The sequence below is a fragment of the Bombina bombina genome, chromosome 10 (assembly GCF_027579735.1).
Source record: "Bombina bombina isolate aBomBom1 chromosome 10, aBomBom1.pri, whole genome shotgun sequence".
Lineage (NCBI taxonomy): Eukaryota > Metazoa > Chordata > Amphibia > Anura > Bombinatoridae > Bombina > Bombina bombina.
Window position 1 is genome coordinate 40,150,684 of NC_069508.1, and position 19,349 is coordinate 40,170,032.

Consider the following 19,349-nt stretch of genomic DNA (forward strand, 5'->3'; position numbering starts at 1 on the left):
TCTTAAAGGGATACAACCCAAAATGATTCTTTCCCATTTACTTCTATCTGAACTTTGAAAATTGTTTTAAACTGTATTCTCTTATCTGCTTTGCTTCATTCTCTTAGGCATCTTTTGTTGAAGAAGCAGCAACATACTACTGGGAGTTAGCTGATCCAATAACATGAGGCATATATGTGCAGTCACTAATCAGTAGCTCCTGGGCCTACCTAGATATCCCTTTTAACAAAGGATACCAAGAGAACAAACAAATTGGATAGTTGTTTAAAATAACACGTACTATCTGGATCTTGAAAGAACAAAAATCAGGTTTCATGTCCCTTTGAGCTCAAACATACATTCTCTTTTCAGTTAGATATCAGACTCACAGCTGGTTGGACTAATTTCTCAAGTGACTAAGGATTCGATAATCAAAACCTTTGACCTTCTAAAATTCTTTGAGGCCCCTGCAGTATTGCTGAACCTTCTTAGATAAGAAAAAAAGTTTAAAATGCTTATGAAAGAGCATCATTAAAGTGATGGTAAACTTTTAACTAATCAAATGCCATATATGAAACCTTTGCCATTAAAGTATACGTGTACTTTTTTTTTTTTTTCTTTTTTTTTTTTTAATCCATCTGTGAAAGGATTAAATTAGTTTATAAAGTAATACTTCTATTGCTATATGTTATGCCGGCCCACTTGGATTAACTTCTTTTTTTTTAAATGACCATTCCAGTGACCATCCAATCAACATGTGTGTCATATGACAATCTTGAAGTCCAACCCCTTTAAAGCCCTTAAAGGGACATTATACACATTTTTTCTTTGCATAAATGTTTTGTAGATAATCTATTTATATAGCCCATAAAGTTTTTTTTTTTAATTAATGTATAGTTTTGCTTATTTTTAAATAACATTGCTCTGATTTTCAGACTCCTAACCAAGCCCCAAAGCTTTATGTGAATACGCTCGACTACCTACTCCAGCTTGCTCCTGTTTGTGTAAAGGGTCTTTTCATATGCAAAAGAAGGGGGAGGGGGGGGAGTGTCTTATTTGCCACTTGCAGTGGGCTTTCCAGCTACCTTTTCAACAGAGCCAAAGTGACAGCTTCTAAGTAAGTTTTTAAACAGTTTTATACTGGATTTTTATATCAGTATCTGTGCATATTATTCTTTATAGTAGTGTCTATTACATGCAGTTATATGAAAATGAGTGTATACTGTCCCTTTAAGCCTATGTAGAGAGTGGGGGGAGGGGGGGCTTCTCTCTATGTCACAGCCCAGCTAAAAGAGGAAATGAAGGGGGGCGAAGGAACGGACAATACCAATTAGGATTATAAATCTTTTATTATAAAATATATATACACTTTAAAAAAAATAATTTTGTGGTTTTACTGGGAAACTAATATATTTTTCATTGCAACATTCTTATAGTCTAAAATTTACCATCACTTTAAAATGATCAGTTATATGTACAGCGACAGCATATTATTCAGAGCTAAAATTTTATATTGCATGAGAAAGTCTGCTCAGATTGATTTAAAAACTATCAGGAAATGCATATTGTGCACCCCTTTTCTCCAGGACATATTGCTCACTTGGTCTTTTTAAAGGGACATGAAACTTAAAATTAAACTTTAATGATTCAGAGCATGCAATTTACATTATTTTTTTTTTCCAATTTCAGATTTATTTTGTTCGCATTGGTTTCCTTTGTTGAAGAGCATATCGAAGTAGGCTCAGGATCAGTTACATATTGTTTTACTTAGAAAGAAACATCCATTATGAACACACAAACAACTTTGATACATTTTAAAATAATCATCTTGTAGAAGAAAATGTCTGTAAATGAACATAAAACCCATTTTTTTTTTGTGTGTGATTGAGACAGCAAACAATTGTAATAGTTTCAATTTTGCTTCTATTAACAAATTTGCTTCATTCTCATAGTATTTTTCGTTGGAGATACCTAGATAGGTAGCATGTGCATGACAGGAAAAAGTGCTGCTATCTAGTGCTCTTTAAACATGTGCACACGCCTAAGCTTCCCTTCCCTACTTTTTAACAAATTATACCAAAAGAATGAATTAAATTTGACAACAGAAGTCAATTGGAAAAGTGTTTAAAATAACATCCTCTATCTGAATAACAAAAGTAAAACTTTGGGTCTTATGTCTATTCAGCTTCACTGTCTGAAAAACCATCCAAACAGTCAGATAGGCACGAGCAGAATTCTGTGTGCGCCACATCTGCAGCGCTGGTTTTTGTGTGTACACCTGTTACATTATTTTCTAGGTTTAGAAAGGAATAGTCTGCTGCTGTTGGTAAATGCGGTATTTACGTTGTGGCTTCAGTACCTACTAAACATCTGTATTCCCTTTTTCAGAAAACATTGAGCGCAGGGAACACGGATTACTTTTTATGTGCTGCCAACAAAGTATAGACAGAAGTTGAACAGGATGCTAAATTGAAACCTCTTAAGAAATCTTTAAAACCCCTGATCTTTAGCAGTTGCAAGATTTTCACCACAGCGAACTGAGAATTACTGTTTACATTGTTTCATAATTCTGATTGGCCTCTTAAATTACCTCAATATATTAGCAGCGTGTTCTAATTTTTTTTGTGTCTCTGAAGCAAAAATTGGATAAATTTATGATCAAACTTTGAGATACACATTATTAGTGAATAGATAGAACAGCGCCTAGATCTGTTTACTTGCTACACTATAAAGGGCCCCCTAATAAGGTCCTAGAGAATATAGACGTTACAAATAATTATAGGAGCGCCTAAAAGGCTGAGCTAAACCACAGGTTCCTTATAAAATGTTACGTTCCATAAACAATGTCATCAGTATTTTAAATGGGTGAAATAGCCCAATAAGATCCAAAAACGATATAAAATATGTACAAAATGTATTTAATCATATAGAACCAAATTATTTAATAAAACACAAAATACAATGTATCTCCTAATATAACTAGATGCTGGCACTGTTCCAGCACATGAGTTTAACACGGTACACAAAATCTATTGGTAGGGATTTAAAACAATATCAGATCCAATAGGCAATAAGAATGGAAGACGTGGGGATCAATGAGAGCCCCAATCTTGTGGAAGTGTATAAGTTAAAAAATAAAACTAGTGTAAGTGATCTCCTATGATTACCACAAAAGGAACTGTATATGTGATAATATCACACCGGGTGACAACAACTCAGTTAATTACTAAATTGCAACAAACAGAAATTATCATAATCGGTTCAGAAGGTAAATAAAAAATAATTAAATGAGAAGGTGGGTGTTGCCAGAGTACCGTGACAGTAAGCTAAAATGCAAACATTCAGTGCAAATTCAAAAATATCAACCTTATTCCAAAAAATAATTCAAATACAAAAAACAGATGTGGAAAAGAGAGTGAAAAGCATAAAATGTAGTGCCTTGTGAAAAAAGGATCAATACCGGTATGATCTGTTAGAAATTTACCAGTTAAGGTAATGTGTGTGTCAACACAAATGTGCCAAAAGATAGCTAATATTGAGAATATTGGTCTAAATACAATATTTTTGAATTTGCACTGAATGTTTGCATTTTAGCTTACTGTCACGGTACTCTGGCAACACCCACCTTCTCATTTAATTATTTTTAATTTTTTATTTACCTTCTGAACCGATTATGATAATTTCTGTTTGTTGCAATTTAGTAATTAACTGAGTTGTTGTCACCCGGTGGGATATTATCACATATACAGTTCCTTTTGTGGTAATCATAGGAGATCACTTACACTAGTTTTATTTTTTTTAACTTATACACTTCCACAAGATTGGGGCTCTCATTGATCCCCACGTCTTCCATTCTTATTGACTATTGGATCTGATATTGTTTTAAATCCCTACAAATAGATTTTGTTTACCGTGTTAAACTCATGTGCTGGAACAGTGCCAGCATCTAGTTATATTAGGAGATACATTGTATTTTGTGTTTTATTAAATAATTTGGTTTTATATGATTAAAGATATTTTGTACATATTTTATATCGTGTTTGGATCTTATTGGGCTATTTCACCCATTTAAAATACTGATGACATTGTTTATGGAACGTAACATTTTATAAGGAACCTGTGGTTTAGCTCAGCCTTTTAGGCGCTCCTATAATTATTTGCAACGTCTAGATACACATTATTAACTTTAATTAAAAGGTTTTCGAGAAAATTAAAAACCCAAATGTTTCTTTCATTATTTAGAGCCTGATTTTAAACAACTTTCTAATTTACTTCTATTATTAAATGTGCTTAAAGGGATAGTAAACCCAAATTTTTTTCTTTCATGATTTAGATAGAGCGTGCGATTGTAAGCAACTTTCTAATTTACTCCTGTTATCAATTTTTCTTCCTTCACTTTCTATCTTTATTTGAAAATCAGAAATGTATATTTAAGTGCCGGCCCATATTTGGTTCAGAACCTGGTTTGCACTTTCTGATTGGTTAGTTACATTTAGCAACCAATAAGAAAGTGCAACCCTGGTTCTGAACCAAAAACATATATTTCTGCTTTTTAAATAAAGATACTAAGAGAAGGAAGAAAAATTGATAATAGGAGTAAATTAGAAAGTTGCTTAAAATTGCATGCTCTATCTGAATCATGAAAGAAAAAAATTGGGTTTACTATCCCTTTAATTCTCTTGGCATCCTTTGTTGAAGGAGCAGCAATGCATTACTGAGAGCTAGCTGAACACATCTGGGTAACCAATGCATTTATGTGCAGCCACCAATTGGCAGCTTGCTCACAGTAATGAAGAAAAAATCCAGTTCCTCGCACACAATGGCCAATCTGGGTAAGAAGCAGGACGCTTAGGTAAATGCCAAAAAATAAGACTTTATTTAGTGCTCATGATAAAAAGTAAAATCAATACATAGTAAAGGTCAAACGCGTTTCGTATGCTCTCACTTTCTCAATGACCCATAATCGTCATTAACATATCATAATTAAAAATTAAAATGTAAATGCACACAGATGAATTCTATCATTTAAGTGAAACATATTTGCAATATACATGTGTTGGCAAAATGCTTTTATTTAAAGTTAATACTGTATAAGTGTTAAGATTTTTCTCTGCATGTGAAGCATAGCTAGATATTCTCAGTGCACCAGCATTTTAAATACTGCAGCTGCTCAGAGCACCAGTGGGGCTTGTATCATATCAGCAACTAACTAGAGTCATTACCAGATAATGCAAACACCTTAGGCTCTGTGTTTAAAATGCTGGTGCACGGTGCATACTTCAATACACTTTTGAAACAGCTATAACTTTTATTAGAAGCCATTTTACTAATACATGTATAATACAAAAATACTTCTATATGGAACTAAAATGCATCTATGTGGATTTCTATTTTGACTAAAAATGTCCCTCTAATGGTTTAGCCATCTTAATCCAGTGCATACGGCTGATATTGCGCAATTACAAAATAACATAAAAATATGGAAACTATGAACAAATACAATTACTGCTTAAAAATGAACATTCTTCTCTGAGTTTAAAAGACTGTTGAATAGACAAATTACAACACAATTCTGGTGTGTTAATAAATGTAATCTTGAAAATGAAAATGTTCTGTTGTCTTAAACCTGGGCCACTATATGATTAGTTATACACATTGCCCAGCAACATTATGTGCTCGATTTATCAAGCCCTTACGGCTGCAAGTTCTCACAGGAACTTGCTCGCCGTAATTTATCAAGCAGCGGTCACCAGACCGCTGCTTCCCTAAGGTCTTCGCCACCTCTAAGGTGGCGAAATTCAATCTCCGCGGTCAAGTCCGACCGAGGAGATTGACAGCTCCTGCCCGAGCGTGATTGGCTGTGCGCGGGCAGGGGGCGGGATTGCGCTCGTGTGCAATGTTGATTACCTGCAGGTAATTTCGCCCCGCCACAGGCGAGCTGAGGCGTACAGGGGCGCGTATACGTGCCTCTGTACGCCTCAGCTTTGATAAATCTAGCCCTATATAGTATAGGCTAGTTAGTCATAAAATACTCTTCTACACACTATACACCGATATAAATCAGTAATAAGTGTATATATGCCTCTGCAAAAAAGCAGATATACCAATAATTTGACCAATTTTTTACTTTTGGGTTAAATGAATGCTTGATAGCAACTACACATATCTCAAGTCCAAGGATAGCAACTTATGAATTTATGAATAATACTTAGATAGATAGAAAACTTGCTGTTGCCTGAATGTAAAATAATTTACTGTTTAAACAGTGTGTGTGTGATAACTATCTTGCACAGGTGTATTTATATCTAGTCATATTATTGTTAAAGGGATACGAAACCAAACGTTTTTCTTCCATGATTCAGATAGAGCATGGGATTTTAAACAACTTTATAATTTACTTCTATTATCAGTTTCTTTGTGTTCTTGTTATCTTTTGTTGAAATGCAGGGATATGCTTAAGAGACTGCCTACTCCTAGAGCACTTTATTGCAGCAGTTTTGCAAGAATGTTATCCATTTAAAGAGCACTAGAGGGCAGCACTATTTCCTGTCATATAGTGCTCCAGATGCCTACCTAGGTATCTCTTCAACACAGAATATCATGGGACCGAAGCTAATTTGATAATAAGAACAAATTGGAAACGTTTTAAAAATGGTATGATCTGTCTGAATTCCAAAAGAACATTTTGGGGTTTCATGTCCCTTTAAAGTCTGACATCTGTTTCAGTTGGTAGTGTTCTTCAGCGCTGGACACTAGCTCATAAGCACGCCAGCCAAGATTCATACATCACATATCATTTCAGCTATTAGAGTACCCAGACACCAGTCTTAGACACAATATGATGACATTGCTTGTGGTGTGCACATTTAAATGAGGAAATCAGGAGGGAGACTCTGTTCGAACTAAAAGAAAATAATTATTTTTGTTAAAAAAAATGTTCCTGTTAAACACATTCTGAGGTACCTGCTGCTACTGAGCATGTGCGAGAATTCATAGTATATACGTATATGCATTTTGGATAGGCTGATGGCTGTCACGTGATCCAAGGGGAAGGAAAATTGAACTAACTAAAATTTGTCAGAAAAAAATCTGCTACTCATTTGATATTCAAACGAAGTGCTTTTGCATTGTCTATTTATTATGCATTTGCTGATTGTAAAATTCTACTGTATGTAAAGGTCCTTTAATGATTAAATTAAACCATTTTTTAAAATTGTAAGAAGTAATTAGCTAGTTTGTATGCCACTACCCAGAATTCTGAGCTCCATTACGTTGAGCTTGTCTGACTGAATTTTGACATATTCGAATGATTAGTAAATTCTCCCTTTATAAAATCAGGTCCGGAGTGTTAGTGATATGTTAGATGGAGTTGAATTTATGAAGATGCGCTATAACTTACTTTTTAATATAGATATAAAATTCAAATACCCCGCACTCCGCCGCCCACTTCAAAAGTCAATTTTTCTGTGAGCCAACGGTTTTAATTGTTCTCCAATCAGCGCTCTAGCTACAACAAAAGTGCCATATGGGGCGAGCACTGATTGGACAAGAATTTAAGCCGTTAGCTCACAGAAAAATTTTACTTTTGAAGTGGGAGACTGAGCGTGGGGTATTTGAATTTTATATCTATATTAAAAAGTAAGTTATAGCGCATCTTCATTACAACTGATAAATGAAAATCCATCTAAAATATCACTAACGTTCCAGATCTCATTTTATAAAGGGGAACATTTTACCATCACTTTAAGTTCCTAAATAATGCAATTTCTTGTTATAGTATAATGACACCCATGTTTACATTTTTAGGAAGATTGTTGTCAGTTAATCTATATATACTGTGTGTCCTATTTTAGCTGAAAATGCTTTTTAAAAGCCTCCATTGTCTAACCCATTTTAGTTGGTAATTTTTGCTTAAAGCGGCTACTTTTTTTTCGCATTCATTAGGTTTGGTTTCTTGCACCTGTTTTCTTTGTGAAGGAAGTCTGTTAAAACCTCACATACTTGCAAGTTCTTGGAAAATATTAGTTCCCACACATTAATGGAGACAATAAGTAGCAAATTGTTGTATGTCCGGGAGAGTAAATTTGAGTAATTTGAACTCAGAGAAAGGTCCAAAAAGGTAAAAAGCATGGGATGTTTATATTGTAAAAGGTACTATGCACTTATTTGTACTATGCTGACAAATTATGGCCAGCACTCTAAGTCCTTCAGTGTGTAAATCACTGCTTTTGCCATATTACTTATATTGCACATATTTATGCATTTTAAATTTGATTTATTATCCACATATACAATATACAAATTTTTAAGTATTGATACTACATATGTTACAATGTATGTATTTGCACCTAAGTCATTCCATCGTATAACTATCATTGTACTAGCTTTTGCACCTTATACTATTTATTTGTAATGTCTGGGTTAGATGTTTTTTTAATTACATTTCGTTGCCCTTGTTTTTAACTTGTGCAATGACCATAAAATTAATCTTATCTTATTATGCCCAAAATGTAATCATAACATTTGGGGGTTACATACATTCAAGTTGCCTTGTTTGGAGGACCCAATCCAGACTTAAAGGGAAAGTCTACGTCAGAATTTTTATTGTTTTAAAAGATAGATAATCCCTTTATTACCCATTCCCTAAATTTGCATAACCAACAGTTATATTAATATACTTTTTACCTCTGTGATTATCTTGTATCTAATCCTCTGCAAACTTATTTGTTGTTTTGACAGACTTGCATTTTAGCCAATCAATGCTGACTCCTAGGTAACTCCACGTGCGTGAGCACAGTGTTATCTATATGAAACTCATCAACACCCTCTAGTGGTGAAAAACTATCAAAATGCATTCATATAAGAGACGGCCTTCAAGGTCTAAGAAATTAGCATATTGCCCTCCTAGGTTTAGCTTTCAACTAAGAATACCAAGAGAAAATTGGTGATAAAAGTAAATTGGGAAGTTCTTTAAAATTACATGCCCTATCTGAATCATGAAAGTTTTTATTTTGGACTTGACTGTCCCTTTAAAGGGACATCAAACTAAACATTTTCTTTCATGATTTAGAGAATACAATTTTAACCACATTTACTTTATTCTCTTAGTAATCTTTGTTGAAGGAGCAGAGAGCTAGCTGAACACATCTAGTGAGCCAACGACAAGAGGCATATATGTGTAGCAACTAAACAGCAGCTAGCTCCTAGTAGTTTATTGCTGCTCTTAAGCCTACCTAGGTATTGACCTAGCAATGGTTACCAGGTGAACAAAGCAATTTAGATAATAGAAATAAATTAGAAAGTTGTTTAAAATTGTATGATGGTGGAAGTTTAATTTTGACTTTACTACCCCTTTAACAATGCTAACCACAGTCATTATTCTAGCAAACACTATTGTATGGCAGTTCATTATCTGATAATCTCTGCTGAAGTTAGTTAGTGACACACATTCACTTCCAGTTCTCAGAATTGGAAAACTTTTAGGGCAAAATGTACCAAGGCTGCAGGCGGACAAGTAGAGAACCTATCTTCCTGCAATCACCACTAGCTGCATTGTGTGGTGGAATTTAGGATTGCACAAGCGCCCTCTTGTTCAATCCTGCTCTCGTGCAGCAAATCACTCAAGAGCAGGGCCTGTCAATCACTTCAAACTTGCTTGTTCTGGGTGATTTATTTCCACCATCTCGTCAGTGGCGCAGAGCTAAGCCGAAATAGTAAATTTTGTTCTTTAGTAGAGGTTACAGGAAAAGGGTGCAAAATAAATGTCTATTGCAGTTTTTTTTGTTAACACAATTAAACATTTTATATTACAATCGGAGTGTTTACCGTACATTTAAACACATAGTAAAGAGAATTTGTTAAAATATGGTATGTACTTTATTTTTACAGCATGCCTTTTTAGAGGTTTCCTTATCAGCAATGCACTTACGTGAGGGAATCCATATTTAAGGGGACAGTAAAGTCATAATTAGACATTCATGATTTAGACAGAACATGCATTTTTAAACAACTTTCCAATTTACTTCTATTATTTCATTTGCTTCCTTCTCTTGTTATCCTTTACTGAAAGGTTTATCTAGGTAAGTTCCGGAGCAGCAAAGAACCTAGGTGCAAGCTGCTGCCGATTGGCTGCATATATATTACCGATTGTGATTGGCTCACCTATATGTTCAGTTAGAAACCAGTAGCGCTTTGCTGCTCCTTCAACAAAGCATACCAAGAGAATAAAGAAAATTTGATTATAGAAGTAAACTGGAAAATTGTTTAAAATTGTACGTTCTACCTAAATCATGAAAGAAAAATATTGGGTTTTAGTGACCCTTTAATGTCCCTTTAAACAGCTGGGTACTACTGCAGTAGCAGGTTACTACTCACCGTGCTATTTTCCCTGCTGTACCTGCAGCTCTCTTTAAAGCCGTTCTCTCATTTTAATCCATTACAAAATCCAGCTGGTAAAGCTCTGCATCTTATACTGGGCGCCGCCATCTTGTGATCACATGTATTGTTGTATCATGTGACAGAAGCAGTGAACTTTTCACAGATCTGTAATGTTACTGACTTTTGGACAGCTCTGTACCTTTCACAAAATTTTAGCTCACACAATAAAGAGCAGAAGTGTTACATTTTTGCAATTTTTTTAAGTTAAATAACGAATATAAGCTCCAAGATGGCGGTGCCCAGTTTGAAGATACAGAGCTTTACTAACTGATACTTGTAAGGGGTTAAAAAAGAGAATGACTTTGTAGACAGCTGCAGACATAGGAGGAAAAACAATAGCATAGTGAGTGGTAACTATGTTACTGTAGTTGTACTCAGCAGTTTAACCCCTTAGTGACCAGACCATTTTTCAATTTTCTGATCGTTTGGGACCTGGGCTATTTTTACATTTCTGCGGTGTTTGTGTTTAGCTGTAATTTTCCTCTTACTCATTTACTGTACCCACACATATTATATACCGTTTTTCTCGCCTTTAAATGGACTTTCTAAAGATACCATTATTTTCATCATATCTTATAATTTACTATAAAATGTTTTATAAAAAATGAAAAAAAACCACACTTTCTAACTTTGATCCCCAAAATCTGTTACACATCTACAACCACCAAAAAACACAGATGCTATTTAGTTTCTAAATTTTGTCCTGAGTTTAGAAATACCCAATGTTTACATGTTCTTTGCTTTTTTTGCAAGTTATAGGGCAATAAGTACAAGTAGCACTTTGCTATTTCCAAACCATTTTTTTTCCCCTCAAAATTAGCGATAGTTACATTTTAACACTGATATCTGTCAGGAATCTCTGAATATCCCTTGACATGTATATATTTTTTTTAGTGGACAACCCAAAGTATTGATCTAGGCCCATTTTGGAATATTTCATGCCACCATTTCACCGCCAAATGCGATAAAATAAAAAAATTGTTCACTTTTTCACAAACTTTAGGTTTCTTACTAAAATTATTTACAAACAGCTTGTGCAATTATGGCACAAATTGCTGTAAATGCTTCTCTGGGATCCCCTTTGTTCAGAAATAGCAGACATATATGGCTTTGGCATTGCTTTTTGGTAATTAGAAGGCCGTTAAATGCTGCTGCGCACCACACTTGTATTATGCCTAGCAGTGAAGGGGTTAATTAGGTAGCTTGTAGTGAGCTTGTAGGGTTAATTTTAGCTTTAGTGTAGTAGACAACCCAAAGTATTGATCTAGGCCCATTTTGGTATATTTTATGCCACCATTTCACAGCCAAATGCAATTAAATAATAAAAATATGTAACTTTTTTTTCTCACTAAAATTATTTACAAACAGCTTGTGCAATTATGGCACAAATGGTTGTAAATGCTTCTCTGTGATCCCCTTTGTTCAGAAATAGCGGACATATATGGCTTTGGCATTGCTTTTTGATAATTAGAAGGCCGCTAAATGCCACTGCGCACCACACTTGTATTATGTCCAGCAGGGAAGGGGTTAATTGGGTAGCTTGTAGGGTTAATTTTAGCTTTAGTGTATAGATTAGCCTCCCACCTGACACATCCCACCCCCTGATCCCTCCCTGACCCCCCTAAAAATGCTCTCTTCCCTTCCTCACATCACAATTGTCACCACCATCTTAAGTACTGGCAGAAAGTCTGCCAGTACTAAAATAAAAGGCTTTTTATATATATATATATATATATATATATATATATATATATATATATATATATATATATATATACATACATACATACATATAGTTATTCTGCAGTGTTGGACCCCCAACCTCCCTGATCCCCCCTCTACCTAGTTGCAGCCATCTTGGGTACTGGCAGACAGTTTGTTAAAAAAAAAAAAAAAGGCTTTCTTTTTAATAAATAAAAAACATTTTCTATAGTGTAGCTGCCCCCTCTCAATACCTTACCCCCTCCCAGATCCCTTTCCAAACATTTATTCCCCCCTCTCCCTCCATCCCTTACACGTTTCTGTAGTGTAGCGATCCCAGTCCCACTTGCGCGTGCTCGCGCGCACCTGCCCCCCACTACTGGCACCATCATCCGGCCTGAGAGAAAGTAGACCAGCGATGGGCCACCCACCCACCTCCCTTCTTTGGCTCCCACCCATGTTAAAAATTGCTTTATTATTCAGTTTATCACTATACTGCAATTGAGCTGGTACTAGAGTATAACGGCCTAATTTAAAATTGTATTTAATTTAAAAATGACCTGCAAAAATAATTTTGACTAAACAAATGTCATTGCAGAAAGTGAAAAAAGTTCTGCCTCTGGGCATATATTGAACAGTGTTCCTGGTTGCATCAACAGATTCATGTCCTAAATTTATTAACTATATTTATGTATTTCTTTCATGTAAGTGGCAAGAGTCCATGAGCTGACGTATGGGATATACGTTCCTACCAGGAGGGGGCAAAGTTTCCCAAACCTCAAAATGCCTATAATTACACCTCCCACCTCACTCATACCTTAGTTTTACAAACTTTGCCTCTCATGGAGGTGGTGAAGCAAGTTGTGCTTGATTTTCTTCTGTGATAGGCGCTTCTAAGCATATTGAAGCCCAGTTCCTCTAAAAGTACAGTGTTTGTCTGAGGGATGTGAAGGGAGTATTGCCTGATGATGCCATGTTTTCACCTATGGGAAATCTATTCTAAGGCTCTCTGTAAATCGGTCACAGGGATTCATCTGCTTCCTTCCTTTACAGATTGACATTATAGTCCTCTAACATTACCTCTGCTGATATGTTTCAGTACTGGTTTGGCAGTCTGCTTTATGTGGAAAATGTTGTTATATTAAGTTTCTCCCTCTTTTGCTCTCTGCTCTCATTTGATTCGTAGAGGGCTAATTTTATTGCTTTTGATTTTACTTTTTTTATAAGAATTTTATCATAAGCATTTTTTCCCATTCCTGAAACTGCTATTTTGAGGAAATTGGATATTTTGTTTAAATGTTATTTTTTCTTATTCATTACATTTTGCAAGATGTCTCAAACTGATCCTGCCTCTGATGTTACTGTAGGAATTAAGCTGCCTGAACACAATTCTTCCAAAGCTAAGTGTTTATGTTGTAAATTAGCTGATCTTACTTCTTCAGCTCAAATATGTGGCACTTGTTATGAAAAATTATTACATGCTGATAATGTTTCTATAAGTACAAATACATCTACTGTTAATCCTTCACAGTCTAATGTACATGATATTCCTGTAGATATGAACAATTATTTTGCTGCAGCCATAGAGAAGGCTATGACTGCTATTCTGCCTTCAAATGTAAAAAGTCTCTCCTAACTTCTCATAAATCTGATGAAGTTTGTATTGATCGACAGCACACTGAAGTGCATCTTCTGCTGATGAGGATTTCTCTGGCTCAGAGGATCCTACTTCAGAGACTGAAATTGATAAATCAACCTTTATTTTTTTTTAAGATTGAACATATTCTTTCTTTATTAAAGGAAGTATTGTTTACTTTGGGTATTGAGAATCTAGTCCTCTTGATAACAAGAATAGCAAACGTTTAAATTCTGTTTTTAAAACTTCTGAGGTTACTGAAGTTTTTCCTTTTCCAGATGCTATCTCTCATATGTTTACTAAAGAATGGTCTAAACTTGATGCTTCTTTTAACCCTTCTTCTAGGTTTAAAAAGCTATATCCTTTATCTGTGGCTATTTTAGAGTTTTGGGAAAAAGTCCCTAAGGTTGATGGGGCTATTTCTACTCTTGCCAAACGTACTACTATTCCTATGGAAGATAGTACTTCTTTTAAGGATCCTTTAGATAGAAAAATTGAATCCTATCTTAGAAAAACATATTTACAGATCCTGAATTGTCTAGCATTGTTCTTTTACTTCAACATGCTGATCATTTCATTTGTGATGCTATATTTGATGTCATTGATTGATATTAAATCTGTCTTTAGCTATTCTTACTAGAAGAGCTTTATGACTTAAATCTTGGAATGCTGATATAGTGTCTAAATCTAGATTACTATCTTTATCATTTCAGGGTAGTAATTTATTTGGTTCTCAATTGGATTCTATTATCTCCACTATCACCGGGGGAAAGGGAGTTTTTCTGCCCCAAGATAAGAAATCTAGGGGTAAATTTAAAGCTCCCAATCGTTTTCATTCCTTTTGTCAGAATAGAGAACAAAATACCTCTCTTTCCCCTAAGGCTTCTGGCTCTAATTGGAGACCATCTCCAAATTGGAATAAATCCAAGCCTTATAAAAAAAAAAAAAAAAAAGTTCAGCCCCTAAGATTGCATGAAGGTGCGGCCCTCAAACCAGTTCAACTGGTGGGGGGCAGATTTAAATTATTTCAACACATTTGGACAGTGGATTCAGAATATTGTTTCTCAGGGGTATCGAATAGGTTTCAGAATAAGACCTCCCATGCGAAGATTCTTTCTTTCTCATGTTCCAACAAACCCTGTGAAGGCTCAGGCTTTTCGGAAGTGTGTTTCAGACCTAGAGTTTTCAGGGGTGATCGTTCCAGTTCCTCTGCAGGAATGAGGTTTTTATTCAAATCTATTCATTGTCCCAAAGAAAGAAGATTCGTTCAGACCAATTCTGGATCTGAAATTTTTAAATAGTTTTGTAAGAGTCCTAACTTTCAAGATGGTGACTATAAGGAATATTCTGCTTTTTGTTCAGCAAGGTCATTTCATGTCCACAATAGACTTACAGGACGCTTATCTTCACATTCCAATTTATCCAGACCACTATCGTTTTCTGAGATTCTCTTTTCTTGACGAGCATTACCAATTTGTCGCTCTTCCGTTTGGCCTAGCAACAGCTCCGAGCATCTTTTCGAAGGTTCTTGGTTCCCTTCTATCTGTAATCAGAGAAGCAGGGTATTGTGGCGTTTCCTTATTTGGACGATATCTTGGTACTAGCTCAATCTTTTCATTTAGCAGAATCTCACACAAAACTAGTGTGGTTTCTTCAAAAACATGGTTGGAGGATCAATTTACAAAAGAGTTTCTTGATTCCTCAGACAAGGGTCACCTTTTTAGGTTTCCAGATGGATTCAGTATTCATGATTCTTTCTCTGACAGACAAGAGACAAATGAAGTTGGTTTTAGCGTGTCTAAACCTTCAGTATCTATCATTCCCTTCAGTGACTATGTGCATGGAAGTTTTAGGTCTCATGACTGCAGCATCGGACACAATCCCCTTTGCTCGTTTTCATATGAGGCCTCTACAGCTTTGCATGTTGCACCAATGGTGCAGGGATTATACTCCGATATCACAACTGATATACTTAAATCCCAACATTCATTTCTCTCTGACATGGTGGTTAGACCATCACCTTATTTTTCAAGGAGCCCCATTTGTTCATCCTACCTGAACTGTGATCACAACAGATGCAAGTCTCACAGGTTGTGGAGCTCTCTGGGGGTCTCTGACAGCATAAAGGGTTTGGAATCCCCCAAGAGGCGAGGTTACCAATCAGTATTTTAGAACTCTGTGCTATTATCAGAGCTCTTCAGGCGTGGCCTCTATTGAAGAGAGAACTTTAGATTTATTTTCAAACAGACAATATCACAACAGTGGCATATGTCAATCATCAAGGGGGGACTTTAGCAATGAAGGAAGTATCTTGGATACTTTCTTGGGCGGAATCCAACTCTTGTCAAATTTCTGCGATTCATATCCCAGGAGTAGACAATTGGGAAGCCGATTATCTCAGCCATCAGACTTTACATCCGGGGGAGTGGTCTCTCTGGACCTACAAAGGTATCTGGGAAGCTTCTTGTTTAGATGAGAGGCCATCAGATCTATTTATAGAAGACCCCACACCTGTACAAGATTTTTCATCTTGTACAGGTGTGGGGTCTTTCATAAATTGATCTGATGGCCTCTCATCTAAACAAGAAGCTTCCCAGATACCTTTACAGGTCCAGGGATCCTCAGGCGGAGATGGTGGATGCCTTAGCAGTTCCTTGGTTTTACCAACCTGCTTACATTTTTCCACCTCTGGTTCTTCTTCCAAGGGTGATCTCCAAGATCATAATATAACAATCTTATGTGTTTCTGATAGCACCAGCATGGCCTCACAGGTTTTGGTATGCGGATCTTGTTCGGATGTCCAGTTGCCAGCCTTGGCCACTTCCTTTAAGGCCAGACCTTGTGTCTCAAGGGCCGTTTTTTTTCATCAGGATCTCAAATCTCTAAATTTGAAGGCATGGAAATTAAACGCTTAGTACTTAGTCATAGAGGTTTCTCTGACTCTATGATACAGGCTTGTAAGTCTGTTTCAAGGAAAATTTATCATCGGGTTTCGAAATCCTATATTTCATGGTGTTCCACTCATAATTATTCTTGGCATTCTTTCAGAATTCCTAGGATTTTACAGTTTCTTCAGGATAGTTTGGATAAGTGTTTGTCTGCAAATACTTTGAAAGGACAAATTTCTGCTCTTTCTGTCTTATTTCATAGAAAGATTGCTAAACTTCCTGATATTCACGGTTTTGTTTTGATTCTTATCAAACCCGTTATTAAATCTATTTCTCCTCCTTGGAGTCCCAATTTGGTTTTGAAGATTTTACAGGCTCCTCCTTTTGAGCCTATGCATTCATTGGATATTAAATTACTTTCTTTGAAAGTGTTTTTTCTTTTGGCCATTTCTTCTGCTAGAATAGTTTCTGAATTGTCTGCTCTCTTGTGAGTCTCCTTATCTGATTTTCCATCAAGATAAAGCTGTTTTGCGGACTTCGTTTACATTTTTGCCTAAAGTTGTGAATTCTAACAACATTAATAGGGAAATTGTTGTTCCTTCTTGTGTTCTAGTCCTAAGAATACTCATTATGTTGAGGCTACTAAAGATTTCAGAAAGACTTCTAGTCTATTTGTTATTTTTTCTGGCTCCAGTAGAGGTCAGAAAGCCTCTGCCATTTCTCTGGCATCTTGGTTAAAACTTTTGATTCACAAAGCTTATTTGGAGACAGGGCAGTCTCCACCTCAGAGAATTACAGCTCATTCTACTAGATCAGTTTCCACTTCTCAGACTTTTAAGAATGAAGCTTCAGTTGATCAAATTTGCAAAGCAGCAATTTGGTCTTCTTTGCATACTTTTACTAAATTTTACCATTTTGATGTGTTTGCTTCTTCGGAAGCAGCCTTTGTTAGAAAGGTTCTTCAGGAAGTTGTCTGTTTGATTCTTGTGCCTTTGATTTGAGTTTTTTTTAATTTTTAAAAGAAAATGTAATTATTTTTTTGGATTTAATTTCTTAGCAGATTTAGCTGTTATTTTATCCCTCCCTCTCTAGTGACTCGTGGATTTCCACATCTGGTGTGATATATCCCATACGTCACTAACTCATGGACTCTTGCCACTTACATGAAAGAAAACATAATTTATGTAAGAACTTACCTGATAAATTAATTTCTTTCATAGTGGCAAGAGTCCATGAGACCCACCCTATTTTTTGTGGTTATGATTTTTTTTGTATAAAGCACTGTTTTTTTCCAGTTCCTCTTTTTGTATGCTTTTCACTCATTCTTTTACACCTCACTTCTTGGCTTCACGTTAAACTAAGGTATGAGTGAGGTGGGAGGTGTATTTTATAGGCATTTTGAGGTTTGGGAAACTTTGCCCCCTCCTGGTAGGAATGTATATCCCATACGCCACTAGCTCATGGACTCTTGCCACTATAAAATAAATGAATTTATCAGGTAAGTTCTTACATAAATTCTGTTTTTTTGTCACCCTCTGTTCTGAAGACCTTAGTGACTAGTTTGTTACGAAGGCTTATGACAAAGCAGATCTCCCCTACATTGTGCAGTACACTAGCTCAGCCAGCTGGGGTCAAATGCTTTTAATTCTAAATAATCTGTTTTTGTTTGACCATTCAATCTGTCCTGAAGCCATAAGACATTTTTTAATTTGGTTGATTTTCTTTTCCATAGAAAGAAGAGGGTAAAATTCAAGGTCAGCTTAACAACTCGGACTCCAGCCAGTATATCAGAGAATTAAAAGATCAGATTGTAGAACTGAAACATGAGGTAAGATTACAGCGGAAAATTGCTGTAATATGTTTTTGTGTGTTTATTTTTATGTTTAAATAGCCTTTTTGTCATATTTGTCATCATTTTACCGTTCAGACATCAGATAAAATCTTAACCAGAATTACTTCTAAACATGCAAGTTTTACAGAAAATATAGACAGTAAATAAAACATTTGTGTGTTCTGCAGAATCTGTACTATAAACCTCCCTTTAACAAAATACATTTAAAGGGACAGTCTAGTATAAATTAAACTTTCATTATTCAGATAGGACTTTTAATTTTAATCAACTTTCCAATTTACTTTTATCAAATTTGCTTTTTTCTCTTGGTATTCTTAGTTTAAAGGGACACTGAACCCAAATTTTTTCTTTCATGATTCAGATAGAGCATGCAATTTTAAGAAACTTTCTAATTTACTTATATTAATTTTAATTTGTTCTCTTGCTATCTTTATTTGAAAAAGAAGGCATCTCAGCTAAGGAGCCAGCAAATGTTTGCTTCAGGACCATGGACAGCACTTGTTTATTGGTGCTGACCAATCAGCAAGGACAACCCAGGTTGTTCACCAAAAATGGGCCGGCATCTAAACTTACATTCTTGCTTTTCAAATAAACATACCAAGAGAATGAAGAATATTTGATAATAGGAGTAAATTAGAAAGTTGCTTAAAAATGCATGCTCTATCTGAATCATTAAAGAAAATTTTTGAGTACAGTGTCCCTTTAAACTAAACCTAGGTAGGCTCATATGCTAATTTTTAAGCCTTTGAGGGCTGCCTCTTATCACATGCTTTTTAAATCTCTTCAACACAAAGAGAGGGGTTATTTAAGATTTAGCACAAAACAATGCTAAATTTAAGACAATAGATAATAAACA

General features: G+C 35.5%; 1 protein-coding gene across 3 annotated transcripts in view; it reads left to right on the top strand.

Annotated features, from left to right (window-relative positions):
• The window catches only part of EVI5 (ecotropic viral integration site 5), a 406,332-nt gene that overhangs the window by 329,319 nt on the left and 57,664 nt on the right, over positions 1-19,349 (top strand). For all 3 annotated transcript variants that reach the window (XM_053693996.1, XM_053693998.1, XM_053693997.1), the window contains one exon: positions 18,374-18,469. In XM_053693996.1, coding sequence (XP_053549971.1) covers positions 18,374-18,469 — 96 coding nt within the window. The remainder of the gene's footprint in view (positions 1-18,373; positions 18,470-19,349) is intronic.